The following is a 13221-nucleotide window of genomic DNA, read 5'->3' as shown; positions in this document are numbered from 1 at the left end:
TCCTTAGCATAAATCCTGGCTCTTAAAAGAGTGAGAGTTTTGGATAATGGCTCATGCATTGCTATTAAGTCACCTCTTTGTACAAGTGTGGACTGAGATCACCACGAGATCCAGAGGGACAAGAACATAGTGTTCCTCGCCCAACTGGCTAGAAATAGTCTCACTCGCGGGATGGGTCTTCTTAAGACCTTTTGACATGGGAAACTAGTTCTGAAGCTCTAAGCCTCTGAGAATAAGTTTGTGTACGATTCTGGTGCTCGGATCATTATATCTAAGGTGCAAGGCGTTTGGACAAGGAGTGGGGAAGCCCTTTATACCGGTGTGTCAGAAATGAACGTGCCCGAAAACCTCTGAAAGGAAACAAAAGTGTGGCCTTCTACACCTGCGTCCCCACCCCCGCCCCGGGCCACTCGTCTGATCACCCACGTTCTTTCCATCCCAGCAACGCTGATGGAACATGCAAACGTTATATTCAGTAAAAGAAGCCAGACACAGAGGTCACATCTTGTATGATTCCATTTACATAATATGTTTGGAAAAGGTAAATCCATCCCCAGAGACAGAGAGCAAATTAATGGTTGGCAGAGGCTATGGACAGGGCAGGAATAGAGGTTGATCAGTACAGATTGCTTTGAGAGATGATGAGAGTTTGGAACTAGAGGTCATGGCTGTAAACATTACGAATGCATTAAATACCACTAAAAGGTGCACTGTATGAATTTCACATCAATGAAGGCAGGTGGGGGGAGGGGAGGGGACAGAAAAGGACCAGATTAAGGACATTAACCACAGGATAGTAGAGAGAGCCTTGGATTTAGAGTTAGGAGACCTGCGTTTGAATACTCTTTTTCACTTATACATGTTGTGACATAAAAGATAAGAGAGGCGACATTTCTTAAGTCTCCGATTCCTCATCTAAAGTGGAGTCAAACAACTACCTCACGTGGCTACCGTGAGTCCTAAACAAGATACAGTATGTGAAAACACATAGTCTCGGGCTGGACATGGAGCTGACACACAGAATATCACATAACACGAGAAAACAATGTAACAGTGATGGGCTTTTTAAGGCAGGACAGGAAACCCACTGAATTCATACTGTAGCTCAAACTCTTATGGCAGGTAACTTGGATTAATAAACCATAGTAGATAAAAATCTTGACTATTTTCAGAAATCTTCTCTGAAGGACTAGATGTTTTTGAAACTTAAGTTTTCTGGCACCGAGGCATTAATTTAACCCTAAAAATGACTGTTATGGCCAATTCTTCACACTATGGCTGTGTTTGAATTATATAGAGTTACTCTATCTCATCAATTGAAGATGCACATTAAAAAGAAAGCTTTAATATCTGTGAAACCAGGAGTCCACTGATCAAAAGAGAGGCTGGTTCACCCTAAGGAAATTTCTACAGTGCCACCCTAGAGGTGATTCTCAACCCCAGAGGACAAGATGCCTCCTTCTATGGATGCCAACCAGTGCCAATACAACGGACACGAATGAAACGTCCATGGTGATAGGGATTAAAGCCAAAGAAGGGCTCCTTCTCATCAAAGCTAGTCAAGATACCGCTTCTGTCAATGCCCGACCTGCGGACAGCAAAGCCTCACGCTGGACCATTAATAAGGCAAATTTGCTCAGAAAACAGCCAGTCATTTGCTGGCAGTTTGGTTACACTGGACCCTTTCCCTGTTATAGAAAGTAGTGATTCATTTAAAAAAGAATCTTTACGTTGGATTTGGGTTTGCCTTCTCTGATCTCAATGCCTCCACCAGGGCCACTATTCAAGGGCTTATAAAATTCTTGATCCACCACTATGAAAGCCTGCACAATACTGAACAAGCAACGGTACGACGCTGCATCACAACATTCAACCAAGAGGCACACTCCATGGCTGAGAAGGCACAACAAAGGGGACATGTGTAACTCACGTGTTATACCGTGTAACTCACCGGGCAGAAGCGGACTGCCTAATAAAGTGAGGGGCTGACCCATCACGGGCTCAGCTAGGTGAGGGACAGGGAGGCCTGGCATGCTGCAGGCCATGGGGTCGCAAAGAGTCAGACACGACAGAGCATCTGAACAACAAGGTCGCAACTCGGAGGCTGAGTCCTGCGTGGCTGAGAACCTGACCTGATGAAGCACACACACACACTGAACCAGCAGCTGCTGTATGCTATTGTGTTCCTTAAAGCTAGAATACCTGGGTCTGAAGAGCTAGGGCTGTTGCTAGGATTGGCCCCTCTCGCCATCACCATAGTGACCTACTTCCGGAATTGGAACTTCTCAATTCCTGCCAGATTAGAGGTCCTAGTTCTGGATGGACAGATTACTTCCATCAAGTAAAGTACAGTGATCCTGATGCTATAATAATCATCTGGTCATTTGGGCTCCTCACCCCAGTGGAAAAATAAGAAAATAAAAGATTATCTCTATTGATGGGGATAATAGAACTGTGAGAAGCTAGGTGGCTGCTACGCACTACATTAGTAGCTACAGGGAGTAGGTTTAGAACCCAGGAATTTCACTGGGACATATCTTGGTTCTTCTGTGGCCAGTGATAATTGTGAATGAGAAAAGGCGGTGACTATAGTTGATAAGGGCAAGGCAACTAAGGGTTTCGAACCCTTGGAGGTACAAGTCTGGGTCTTTCCACCAGCCCTTCACCCCAGCTGGTCTCGCCCTTTCTCTCTAAGGGTGAGAGAAATCTAGAATTGGAGTTGCAGAGAGATGACAACTATCAATTATAAACTTGGGATCAACTGCAACAGAGGAGACTTCCGCTAGTGTCAGAAACCCTCTGGCATTGTTTTGTAAAGACTGTATCTTGAAGGGAGCTCAGTGACTGATTGGACTTGTATCTCCCTCTCTCACAGGAAAGAAGTAAGTATCTTATTTGAACAAAACTGAAGATCATATATTTCAGTCTGGGAGCAGGATATGATGGAAAACTCTGAGTGGTACAGAGTGAACTACACTGGAGACCTCTTATACATCACTTGAGATCCTCTCAGCCGCCTTTTCTAGCCATGCTGCAGCCAAGAGTTCATGCAGAAGTCAACTCGCTTCCCCCAGGCGCACCGTGACAGTAACGCATCTCAGCTCTGTATCACACTGCTCTCTCCTTCCACCCCGGGGCTTTTCTGTTAATATAATATCTGGGAACCGTTTTATCATCCATGCACAAGAAACCCAGAAGCTTGGTGAGTTAAACACCCTGACCTACAGGGGATTTTTTTTTTCCCTTGTAATTTGGAAGGGGTTTGAAAATCCTTACTAGCTTTCTATCATTCAGAAAAGAAAACAAATAAATATTATATATATATATATATATGTATAAATATATATATATTTGTGTGTATAGGCTTCTCTGGTGCCTCAGGAAAGAAGCAGTAAAGAATCCACCTGCCAATGCAGGAAACACAGGCTAGATCCCTGGGTTGGGAAGATCCCCTGGAAAGGGCAGTGGATACAGGAAAGGATAGCTTTTAAAAGTCTTTTTTTCTCTCTTTTTAACAATCTGACTCTCAAATTTGAGCAATCTGCTTCTTTTGAAAAATCTTAAGCAAATAATTTAGGCTTTCCAGGGGGCACCAGTGGTAAAGGACCCACCTGCTAATACAGGAGACGTAAGAGACACGGGTTTGATCCCTGGGTCGGGAAGATCCCCTGGAGGAGCGCACAACAACCCACCCCAGTATTCTTGCCTGGAGAATCCCATGGACAGAGGAGCCTGACGGGCTACAGTCCTTGAGGTCACAAAAGAGTCAGACACAACTTAGCGACCAAACAACAACAAAATGTGTGTCTGTATATATAATAATGACATATAATATATATATAAGTACAACAATGATCTGCTCCTCTATAATTGCTCTGATCTCTTTTCCCACAACCCACTCTCCTTCAGCCCCATTTTTCTCCTTGCTACTTCTTAAACATCCTATGCATGTTCTTCTCACGTCCCCCCTGACTCTGGGTCCCTGCATGTATTCAGAATCTTTCCTCCCCTAGATATCAGCCTGGCTTAAGTTTTTTTTTTTTTTTTTTAATCCTTCTGTTCTTTATCTAAATGTCACCTTCTCAATGGGACCTTCTCTGACCATTTAAAATGTAACTTCCAGCATTCCTTCTCCCTCTTCCTTAATTTTTCTCCATTACACTAATCACCACCTGACACTCTATGTGTTTTCCTTTTTTATTTATTAACTTGTTTTTGATGACTACTTTTCCTGCTAGAATGTAAGATCAAGGGGGTCATTTATTATCTATCTCCAATGCCTAGAATGGTACTTGCATATAAAAAGTGATCGGTGGAAAAAGAAAGGAAGGAAGAATAACTAGAATGAAATGCCATTTATCCCAAAGTAAGATTTCTGGCTATCTCAAATCTCTGGAGCATGGCCATGAAGCCAGAAATAACTGAAAAGGATGCTGAGAGGGAAACCGAGCGGTCACCAGCCCACTGAGGACTTTGCCACGGGAAAGCCTCCCAGTTACCCTCTCCCTTTAAAGTCTGTTTATTCACATGTCCACCTCCTTTCCCCAGAGTTAGCCTTCTAGTTTCTCAGCTCACAAAAGACTGAAATAACAAAATATAAGTAGCACCTGGCAATAAGAAGAGGCAATTTCAATCCCCTAACTGGAGTTGAGTAATCATGATAACACTCGGGTGTGGGTAAAATTAAGCTAATGCTTGCAAAATGTAAGCCAAGAGCTTCGTGTATCATATAAATACAGGGATTGTGTTTTTGAAAGAAAAAATTGGGACACAGTGAGTTCTTCCCAGGTGCAAAATGGGTGTGGGGAGTTTAGTTAAGATGACGATGAAGTATTTGAATTTCTGGACTATTCTGATGGTAAAAAATCTAGGGCATATTTATATGTCACTACATGTAAGACAGTAACATTTATAAGATGCTTGAAAAATCACAAATGCCTGCTTGTAATTTTAAGAAGAGAATTGTTTTGAACATTTATGGAACACCCTAAATGTCCTTAAAGATTCATACAAAAATGAAGCAAAGTAAGTAGTGTCTGACATCTAAATAGAACCTTTTAAAATCCAATGTGTAGCTTTGAACAAATGGTACCACTTTGCTCATACTTGAAATTCTCTTCAATGATTTTAATCGCAGTAAAGAAAGGCCACAGATGAAAGAAACACACTGACCAGCTTCAGTGAAAATGGAAACAGGGTCAGTGTGGAGGATTTAATGTCAGATATGAGGCCTAGACTCGTAAAACCTGGTTTTAAACTATTGAAGAATAACCACATTCAGTGAACTTCTAGCCTATTCAAAGGACAGGCTAAGTGTGAGGCATAAGAAAGTAACCATAATAACATATTCTGGAGAAATATATCACCTCCAAATGTCAGTAAGTTTTAAAAAATATATATATTGCAGCATTCTTTGCAGTAAAATATTTACAACAAAAAGAGTTATAGTTAACACCAAATGTATACTTAGGGTCACATAAAAATCCCAAATTATGCCCAAACAGAATTGCTATGGTAATTTGGCTATTTGTCTTATTTGAACTCAGCCTGTTGGAACGCATAAGAGATTGCCCTTGCAATTCCAATGTAAAATGTTTTATTGAGTAATTTATTTCAACCTGTGATTTAAGTTGAAAAGAAAATTATTTTTTGTACTGAGTTGACTTGTCAGTGCCTCCTATGAGCCAGTAAATGTTCTCAGCATTTTATACACATATATACAGAGGGGGAACACTGTGCTTCAGTGGAAAATTATGCATTGATTCAGAGCACATTCTTCTAAGATTCTGAGTGTGATTCAACAAGAGCTATTTTACAACTCTGTAGGTTGTAGATAACTGACAACAGTGCAAAATAATTTTGTCTGTAGACACACAAATTCTGTCTGTTAGAGCTTTATTTGACTCCACAAAGGAAGTTAGTTTTGCCACCAAAAGTGGGAGAGGGGACCCTCCTCACTCTTCTCACCCCCAGCAGCTAGGACATTAGCAGATAGCCTCTGCCAGACAATCAGAAGCTCTCATACCGGATATCACTCTCTGGCTGGCGATTCAAAGAGGCAGGGACAACTGGGAAATGACTGATGCTGGCACATGGAGAGTGTCGTGGGTTTACAACCGGGGGCCAGCACTAGAGACGTCCTGTGGTTGTGACTGTGGTCTTGTCCGTGGAGTGGTTCCCACCAGATGGTTGGCGGTGGCTCCCACTTCCTGCCCGCCGTGGGCCTTCACCTATTTTCAAAGCCTGACTGTACAATGATTCTGTAAATTATAGGTAATTCTTTCAAAATATTTCTGTTCTCCATAAGCTAGACAGAGTGGGTTTTCTATTACTTACCAATGAAAACCTCAACTGTACCCACACACAGAGAATAACAGAATAAATCATGGAGCCTGGAGGCGTGGGGTGATGCTGCCTTTATAAGACACAAAGTATTGGTCCTTGTGTGGGTGCTGAAGCAGAGGGCTTCGCTTTAGATTGGGAACCAAATGTTATTCAGGTTATGACCACTAACTGAGACTAAAATAATTGTGCAATGTAGACTTAATGCACATGACCCTGAGTGTAGAACAGATATGACTTGAAGATATTTGAGATTATTTTGGGTGGAGTGTCCACGAGGCATTAAATGATAGTGAATCACACAGGGAGAAAGTGATTCCCTTTTCCATTGTCTTTCAGTCCTCCTGATATCAAGAAGGACACCATGGAGGATTGGTATCTCCTTGTTATTTCTTGAACACTTATTACTGTTCCTTTATAAAAAAGAGAAAGCTGCCCGAGGCTCACCCCATTCACAGACAATAGTACTGAGCTAGGATAGAATTACATTTTGTTTTTGCGGTATTCAGTTTTCTGGTTACCTACTGTTTAGAGCAAGTCATGCTAATTTCCAGTGATAGTCACAACATAAGCCTTCTAAACAGATTTCTTTCAGTTAAAGAGGTGAGTCAGCCTAAAAATATTGAGTAAATAACATCACAGGCAGAGCATAGACAAGGCAACACAGCTGAAGATGGTGAGTACTGTCTTCTCTTTAGAAAACACCGGGATAGAGCACTCATTAGAGCCGCAGACCCAGAATGCAGATGACTAAAAACTGAAGCAGAATTCAGAAACAACAGGCCACAACAGCTCCTCCAGAAACCTGACTGAGGGCCGACAAGTACGTGACGGACAAACCATTATGCCACTGAAGCGCTGGACTCTGGAAGGCAAAAGACAGAGCGGGTGGAAGCAGTGACTGTCCCCATCACAAAACGAAAAGCAGGTGGGTCAACAGGACAAGGCAAGGCAAAGCGGCATTTTCCTGAGGAAAAATCCACACAAACCCAGAACCGACCTCCAACCCCATCCACCTCCTCATCCAGAGAAGGGACGGTCTGGGACACGTAGGAGTAGCAGATGGCAGCTCTCTGAATGAAAGTGGTGGGTCAACCTTGCTCTCCTTGGCGTTAAGGTAATAAGATCTACAGTTATACAGCAACATTTAAATCCTGAATTTTATGCTGCTTGCTTCATTTAAGTTCCTTCAGTCAATTGGGAGGAGTAAGTTTTTTCAAACCACCTGTACATCAAAGGTTCTAGAATGTTCCACCAGGGGAGTAGGCATGTCAGCTGTCCTTCACTAGTCACCTAGTGAGAACCACTGCTATAAAGGGAGGGTATCGTGCCCACCGGGGCCGGGGTGAAGTGGAGGAAACGATTTAGAACCACTGCTTCGGTGACAACACAGATGGTGTAACTCCCGCCTAGACCACCCGGCAGGTGTGTGGATGGTGAGCAAAGAGGCCATGTCTTTACCTTTCAGCACCATGCTAAGCGGCTAGAAGACAGCTTCAGGAAAAACTGCTCTTGGCACCAGGGTAATTTGCAACATGGCTAAGCAGTGGTTAAACAGCATCTATGTTTGAAAAGGGGGTTACCACCAGATTGGGTTTTTAATGACAAGGATCTGGTCTGTTCCACCTGGGAACGCCTTCTACGATAAAACTTGGACGTGGTCTTTCTTTTCCGCCCTCCCTCCCATCTCCTGTCCCTTCCTTTCTTCCTCCTTTCTTCCTTGCTTTCTTTCCTTCCTAACTTCCTATTTTCTGAGTGACTGCATACTTCTCAGGCCACCAGCCCCCGAGGTTATGTGTGGCTTGCTGGACATCTCAAACTTTCAGACTTCTTTCTCCAAAGCCTCACGCCCACACTGAGCAGAAAGAGCTGGTGGGGTGAGACCCGCTCTCCACCGCCGACAGGGGCTCCGGGGCGTAGCTCTGTGGTGGCCCACACCCTGGCACCACCGCTTCCCAGCTCTGTGACACCGCGCCAACCGCTTCATCGCTCTTGTGCCTCAGATTTCTCATCTATACAACGAGAGTAACAAAGTCACCTGCCCGATTGCACTTTGTGAGGATTCAGCGGGCGAGGAGGCATAAAGGACTGGGCTGGGAGCTGCCCATAGAGTACTCTTCTGTCAGTGTTGAGTTTTGCGTATTTGACTTCTCTGATAAGCTTGCCTTTCACAAAAGAGTTCTACTGCCCCCCAAAGATTTAAAAATCATTCTGCTGCTTTTGCCCAGGGTTGCAGTCACTGTTTACATGAGCAAACCATTTACCCCATACTTTTCGTCCATTTTCTCTTCTCCATCTCATGATAACATCAATCTTCAGAAGGCTTCCCCTCCTGCCCTGCTTCCTGCCGTCTTCCCGTCATTTTGAAGGTCAGACTCTCCCCACCACTGTCTTTATCAGTGAGTCAGTGGGTGCAGACGGATGGGTCTCATCGCAGACTATTCTTATCGCAACACAGGCATCAGAGAGAACCTAACGGAACCCTCTCTTCTAACCTGAAGGAAATGTGCGTCCTCCCACGTAAATTATCTCACTTGATTATACCGTTAGCCACAGAAGGAGGAAGAGATGTGTCTTCTGACTCCAATTCAGTTGCTCCTTCTCTGACATTACCTTTCTCCTCATCGTTTGGAGGAAAGAGGACAGAATGACTCCCACTTCCCTTCCGCGGCCAGAGCCACCCTGCTCTTCAGTGGCTCTGGAAACTCTGCTCCCTTGAAAGAAACCTCTGAAGACGTGATGCCTCTGGTCTCCATTCCCCCCTCCCCGCCACACACACACAGTGGACAATCTGAGACCAGCGTATCTGTTTGTTCATTCATTCACCTAACAAGCTTTAGTTTTTTCAGCATTAAAGTAGTTCTACGTTGAATGGGGCTTCCCTGGTGTCTTAGTGGTCAAGAATCCACTTGCCAAGCAGGAGATGGGGGTTTGATCCCTGGGTCGGGAAGATCCCCTGGCGAAGGAAATGGCAACCCACTCCAGTATTCTTGCCTGCAGAATCCCATGCATGGAGAAGCCTGGGTGAGCTATAGTCTGTGGGGTCACAAAAGACTCAGATGTGACTTAGCAACTAACAACAACAAGGGCTGAAAGACAGGGTCCCTGGGTTAGACAAGTTCACGTTCTGCTAAGACAGGCACTCAAAGAGATAACGAGTTACAGAAAACCCGTGTGTTGGGGCGAGGCCGGAGTTCACGCACAGGGGGGATGCTGTCGTGGGGACAGAGCTCACTGAGCCTGGACTCATGGGCCAGGAGAGGCTTCCCGAAGGGAGTTAACCCCCACTCTGGACCTTGGAGTAGGAATCAGCCAGATGAGGAAAAGGGAAAAGTCACTATAGGCAGAGGGACTAGAATGTGAAAGGAAAGGCAAAAGCAGCCTGTGGGAGCAAAAAACTTGAGGGAAAGTTCCAGAAATTCTGCTCAGTAGCAGAAACTCTTTCCACCCCTGACATGTGACAGACTATGAGCCATGAGGTTTGAAAGAACTGGACTAGGTCTCAAAGGATCTTGTAGGCTCTACAAAAGAACTTTATCATGGGAGCCGCAAGGAGTAAAGGCAAGGGTTCCATCAAAACATCAAGATGCTAAGAACAGCTTGTCTTCTGGGGTGGCAGCACGAGCAATGAAGCAATACTTGGAGGCTGCACAGAAGTGTATTCTTGTGCTGAGATGTTCATAACCTACCGCTAACTGCGGGAGGGAATTTTAAACACAATTTCACCATTGCTTTCCATTTGTCTACCTGTGCTTACTGACCTTAACTGGGTTTAACCAGTTAAGTAAATAGGAAAACAAGATTGTTTTTACTATTCTTTCTTACCATTCTGTTTCTGATCACCCCCAAAAGTCTTCTTCCCTTGATTACAATCATCTTCTCAATTGTCATTGATTTAAATGTGTCTTAACGAACAACGGGCTTCCCAGGTGGCTCAGACAGGAAAGAATCTGCCTGCAATGTAGGAGAACCGGCTTCGATTCCTGGGTCGGGAAGATCCCTTGGAGAAGGGCATGGCAACCCACTCCAGTATTCTTGCCTGAACAATTCCATGGTCAGAGGAGCCTGAAGAGCTACAGTCCATGGGGTCCCAAAGAGTTGGACACGACTGAGCGACTAACACTTTTACACACAAAGCTTATTTAACATTAAGCTTCTAATTTGGTAACATTTAACATGCAGATAAAAATATATTATTTGAAATTTCATCTCTTCATATCTCTACCATGCTTATCCAAAAGGAGGTTTCTGGATGTGCTGCATAAGTGGGTGTGGCTTCCCAGGTGGCTCAGTGGTAAAGAATCTGCCTGCAATGTAGGAGACCGGGGTTTGATCCCTGGGTTGACAAGATCCCCTGGAGAAGGAAATGGTAACACACTTCACTATTCCTGCCTGGAAAATTCCATGGACAGAGGAGCCTGGCGGGCTATAGTCCATGAGGTTGCAAAAGAGCTGGACACGACTCAGTGACTAAACAGCAACAAGAAGAAGCAGGTAGTTAATGATTGAGCAAGTAACGCATACACTTCATAAAAAGGATAAAGGGTATTCCATTTGGGCAGGTGTTACATCTGTAGATTCAACTAACCCTGGATTGAATGTACCCAACGGTGGGGTAGAGGGCATTCCAGAAAGTTCCAAAAAGCATAACTTGAATATTCCCCACACTGGCAACTATTGACACAGCATTTACATTGTATTTAACATTATTTACATAGCATTTAGACTGTAATAGGTTTTACAAGTAATCTAGAGGTGTTCTAAAGCAAACAGGAGGATGTGCGTAGGTGATATGCACTACACTTGAATCTCCTTGGATTTTAGTATACACAGGGATCCTGGAGCCAATTGTCATGGATGCCGAAGGACGCCTGTAGTTTAAAAAGAGCCCTGATCAAATTCTGTCAACTATTTGACGAATCAAGAAACCTCCCAAGATAACTTCTCATTTAGAAAGACTATAAAAATTGAAACAGTTTTTTTTTTTTTTGCAATTTTTCATCACCCAAAATAAGATTAAAAAGATCAGTTCTTGAGTTGTCATCAATCTCGTTTACATTTTAAGTAAAATTGAGGTCCTGGCTCAGGCAAAGTTCAGAAAAGCAACTCTCTTAGAAAGGACAGCTGTCACTTTTCATCTTGTACTAAAGTTTTGTTAACTTTTTCTGCGTTGCGATTAACTGGGGTATCCCCAATCCCACGTTTGACAGATGGAATGTTTACCCACTACACACACACACACACACACATACACACACGCCCTCTGGCCAGTTCTCAAGCTCTTTTTATGCACTTCCAGCCTTCTTCCCCAGCTGCCTGGGACCCTGGGTCCCCCCTCTCCTCCCAGGTACTCACAGGGTCTGCGTGCTGGGGGGTAAGCTAGGGATGCGCTGGATCTGCTTGCAGGTGACTCTGAAGTCGTCCTCCTGGCGGCATTCGCAGGGCGGAGACGGACACCTCTGCCCCCCGAGGCTGCTGGGCAGGACCAGAAGCAGCGCCAGCCGCAGGAGGGGCGTCGGCCGCATCGTCCTTGGGGCTCCAGGCTACCTCTGCGTGCTCCGCGATCGCCTCCCTCTCATCCCTCTGCGCCTCGGGTTCCTCGGGGCCGGGAGAGACGGCGCGGGGCGGGAGGGAGGAGGGCTCGATGGGGCTGTGACTTCAGCACCAAGCCGGAGGCTGGAGAGGGCACCGAAGAGGCTCTTAAGGGCTCTGTCGCCCTGGCAACCCTGCGCCCAAACCAGCTCCCCGGCTTCGCTCCCCGCGCCCCCAGCCTCGTCTGTTCCCTGCCTCCCTCTGCCCTCCAACCTGCCCCCACGCGCTCCTCGCCTCGCTTTCCTCCAAAAACCCTGGTTTGGACTGCCCCTCCTTTGCTGGTCTCGAAACCCAACGGGTCACCCCATTTTCCCGTGCGGGGCTCGGTCCCCAGGGAACTGCCTCTCGGGATCCACGCGCACGCACCCTCTTTATCCGGACAAAGTTCCAGGGGAACGAACTGTCCTCCCGGGGAGGACCGGGTCCCGCAGAACTTCAGCTCTCCCTGGCCCAGGGCGCCTCTGCCCGAGGGTCCGAGGCGGGCACGCGTGGCCGGCCAGCCCACGATGCGGCCGGGGCGCGCCTCTCGCGCAGGATCCTCGCGGGTCCCGCGGGGCGCGCGCCGACACGCGCGTAGGTCGCCGCGCGGGCTGGCCTGGCGGCCCCGGCTCTCAGCGTGGCGCTCGGCCGGGCAGGCGCTGGACTCTGGCGCCACCTGGTGGGCAGATCGGGGGACGGCGGAAACCAGTTCAGTCCAGTCGCTCAGTCGTGTCCCACTCTTTGCGACCCCCATGGATTGCAGCACACCAGGCCTCCCTGTCCATCACCAACTCCCAGAGCTTGCTCAAACTCATGTCCATCGAGTTGGTTATGCCATCCAACCATCTCATCCTCTGTCGTCCGCTTCTCCTCCCGCCTTCAATCTTTCCCAGCATCAGGGTCTTTTCCAATGAGTCAGTACTTGGCATCAGGTGGCCAAAGTATTGGAGTTTCTGCTTCAGCATCAGTGCCCGTGGCTTAAACGGAAATCGGAATCCAATGCTGCGATGCTGGAGTTGAGTCCCACCTGATAAATTGCGATCTGCCCAGGAACTTTATCGACCCCATGGATCCCCCCAGAAGATGGGAAGAAAAAGAAGACTCAGTGGGCACACTGTTGTCTATTTATCATTCTTCACGCAGTAACCAGCAAGATAATTCAAAATAGAAATCAGATTGTGCCTGTTTCTCTCTTAAAAGCTTTTCTGTTGCTTACTAATTCTTCTTGAGGTAAAAGGAATATCATCTTAGGTACTACATGCTTCCATTTATGTGAACTTCTGGGATTGAAGAGAAGCTATGGTGAAG

The 13221-nt window shown here is 45.9% G+C and overlaps 1 protein-coding gene across 3 annotated transcripts in view; it reads right to left on the bottom strand.

The window, feature by feature from the left end:
* The window catches only part of TSHR (thyroid stimulating hormone receptor), a 159881-nt gene extending 147346 nt beyond the window's left edge, over positions 1–12535 (bottom strand). For all 3 annotated transcript variants that reach the window (XM_043472691.1, XM_043472693.1, XM_043472692.1), the window contains exons 1-2: positions 12301–12535; positions 11698–12018 (exon numbers count right to left, since the gene is read on the bottom strand). In XM_043472691.1, coding sequence (XP_043328626.1) covers positions 11698–11867 — 170 coding nt within the window. In that variant the 5' untranslated portion in view covers positions 11868–12018; positions 12301–12535. The remainder of the gene's footprint in view (positions 1–11697; positions 12019–12300) is intronic.
* Positions 12536–13221: the final 686 nt, after the last annotated feature.

The sequence above is a fragment of the Cervus canadensis genome, chromosome 6, assembly GCF_019320065.1.
Source record: "Cervus canadensis isolate Bull #8, Minnesota chromosome 6, ASM1932006v1, whole genome shotgun sequence".
In the NCBI taxonomy this organism is placed as follows: domain Eukaryota; kingdom Metazoa; phylum Chordata; class Mammalia; order Artiodactyla; family Cervidae; genus Cervus; species Cervus canadensis.
Note: the sequence above shows the minus strand (reverse complement) of the source record. Positions and strands in the feature narration are given on the sequence as shown.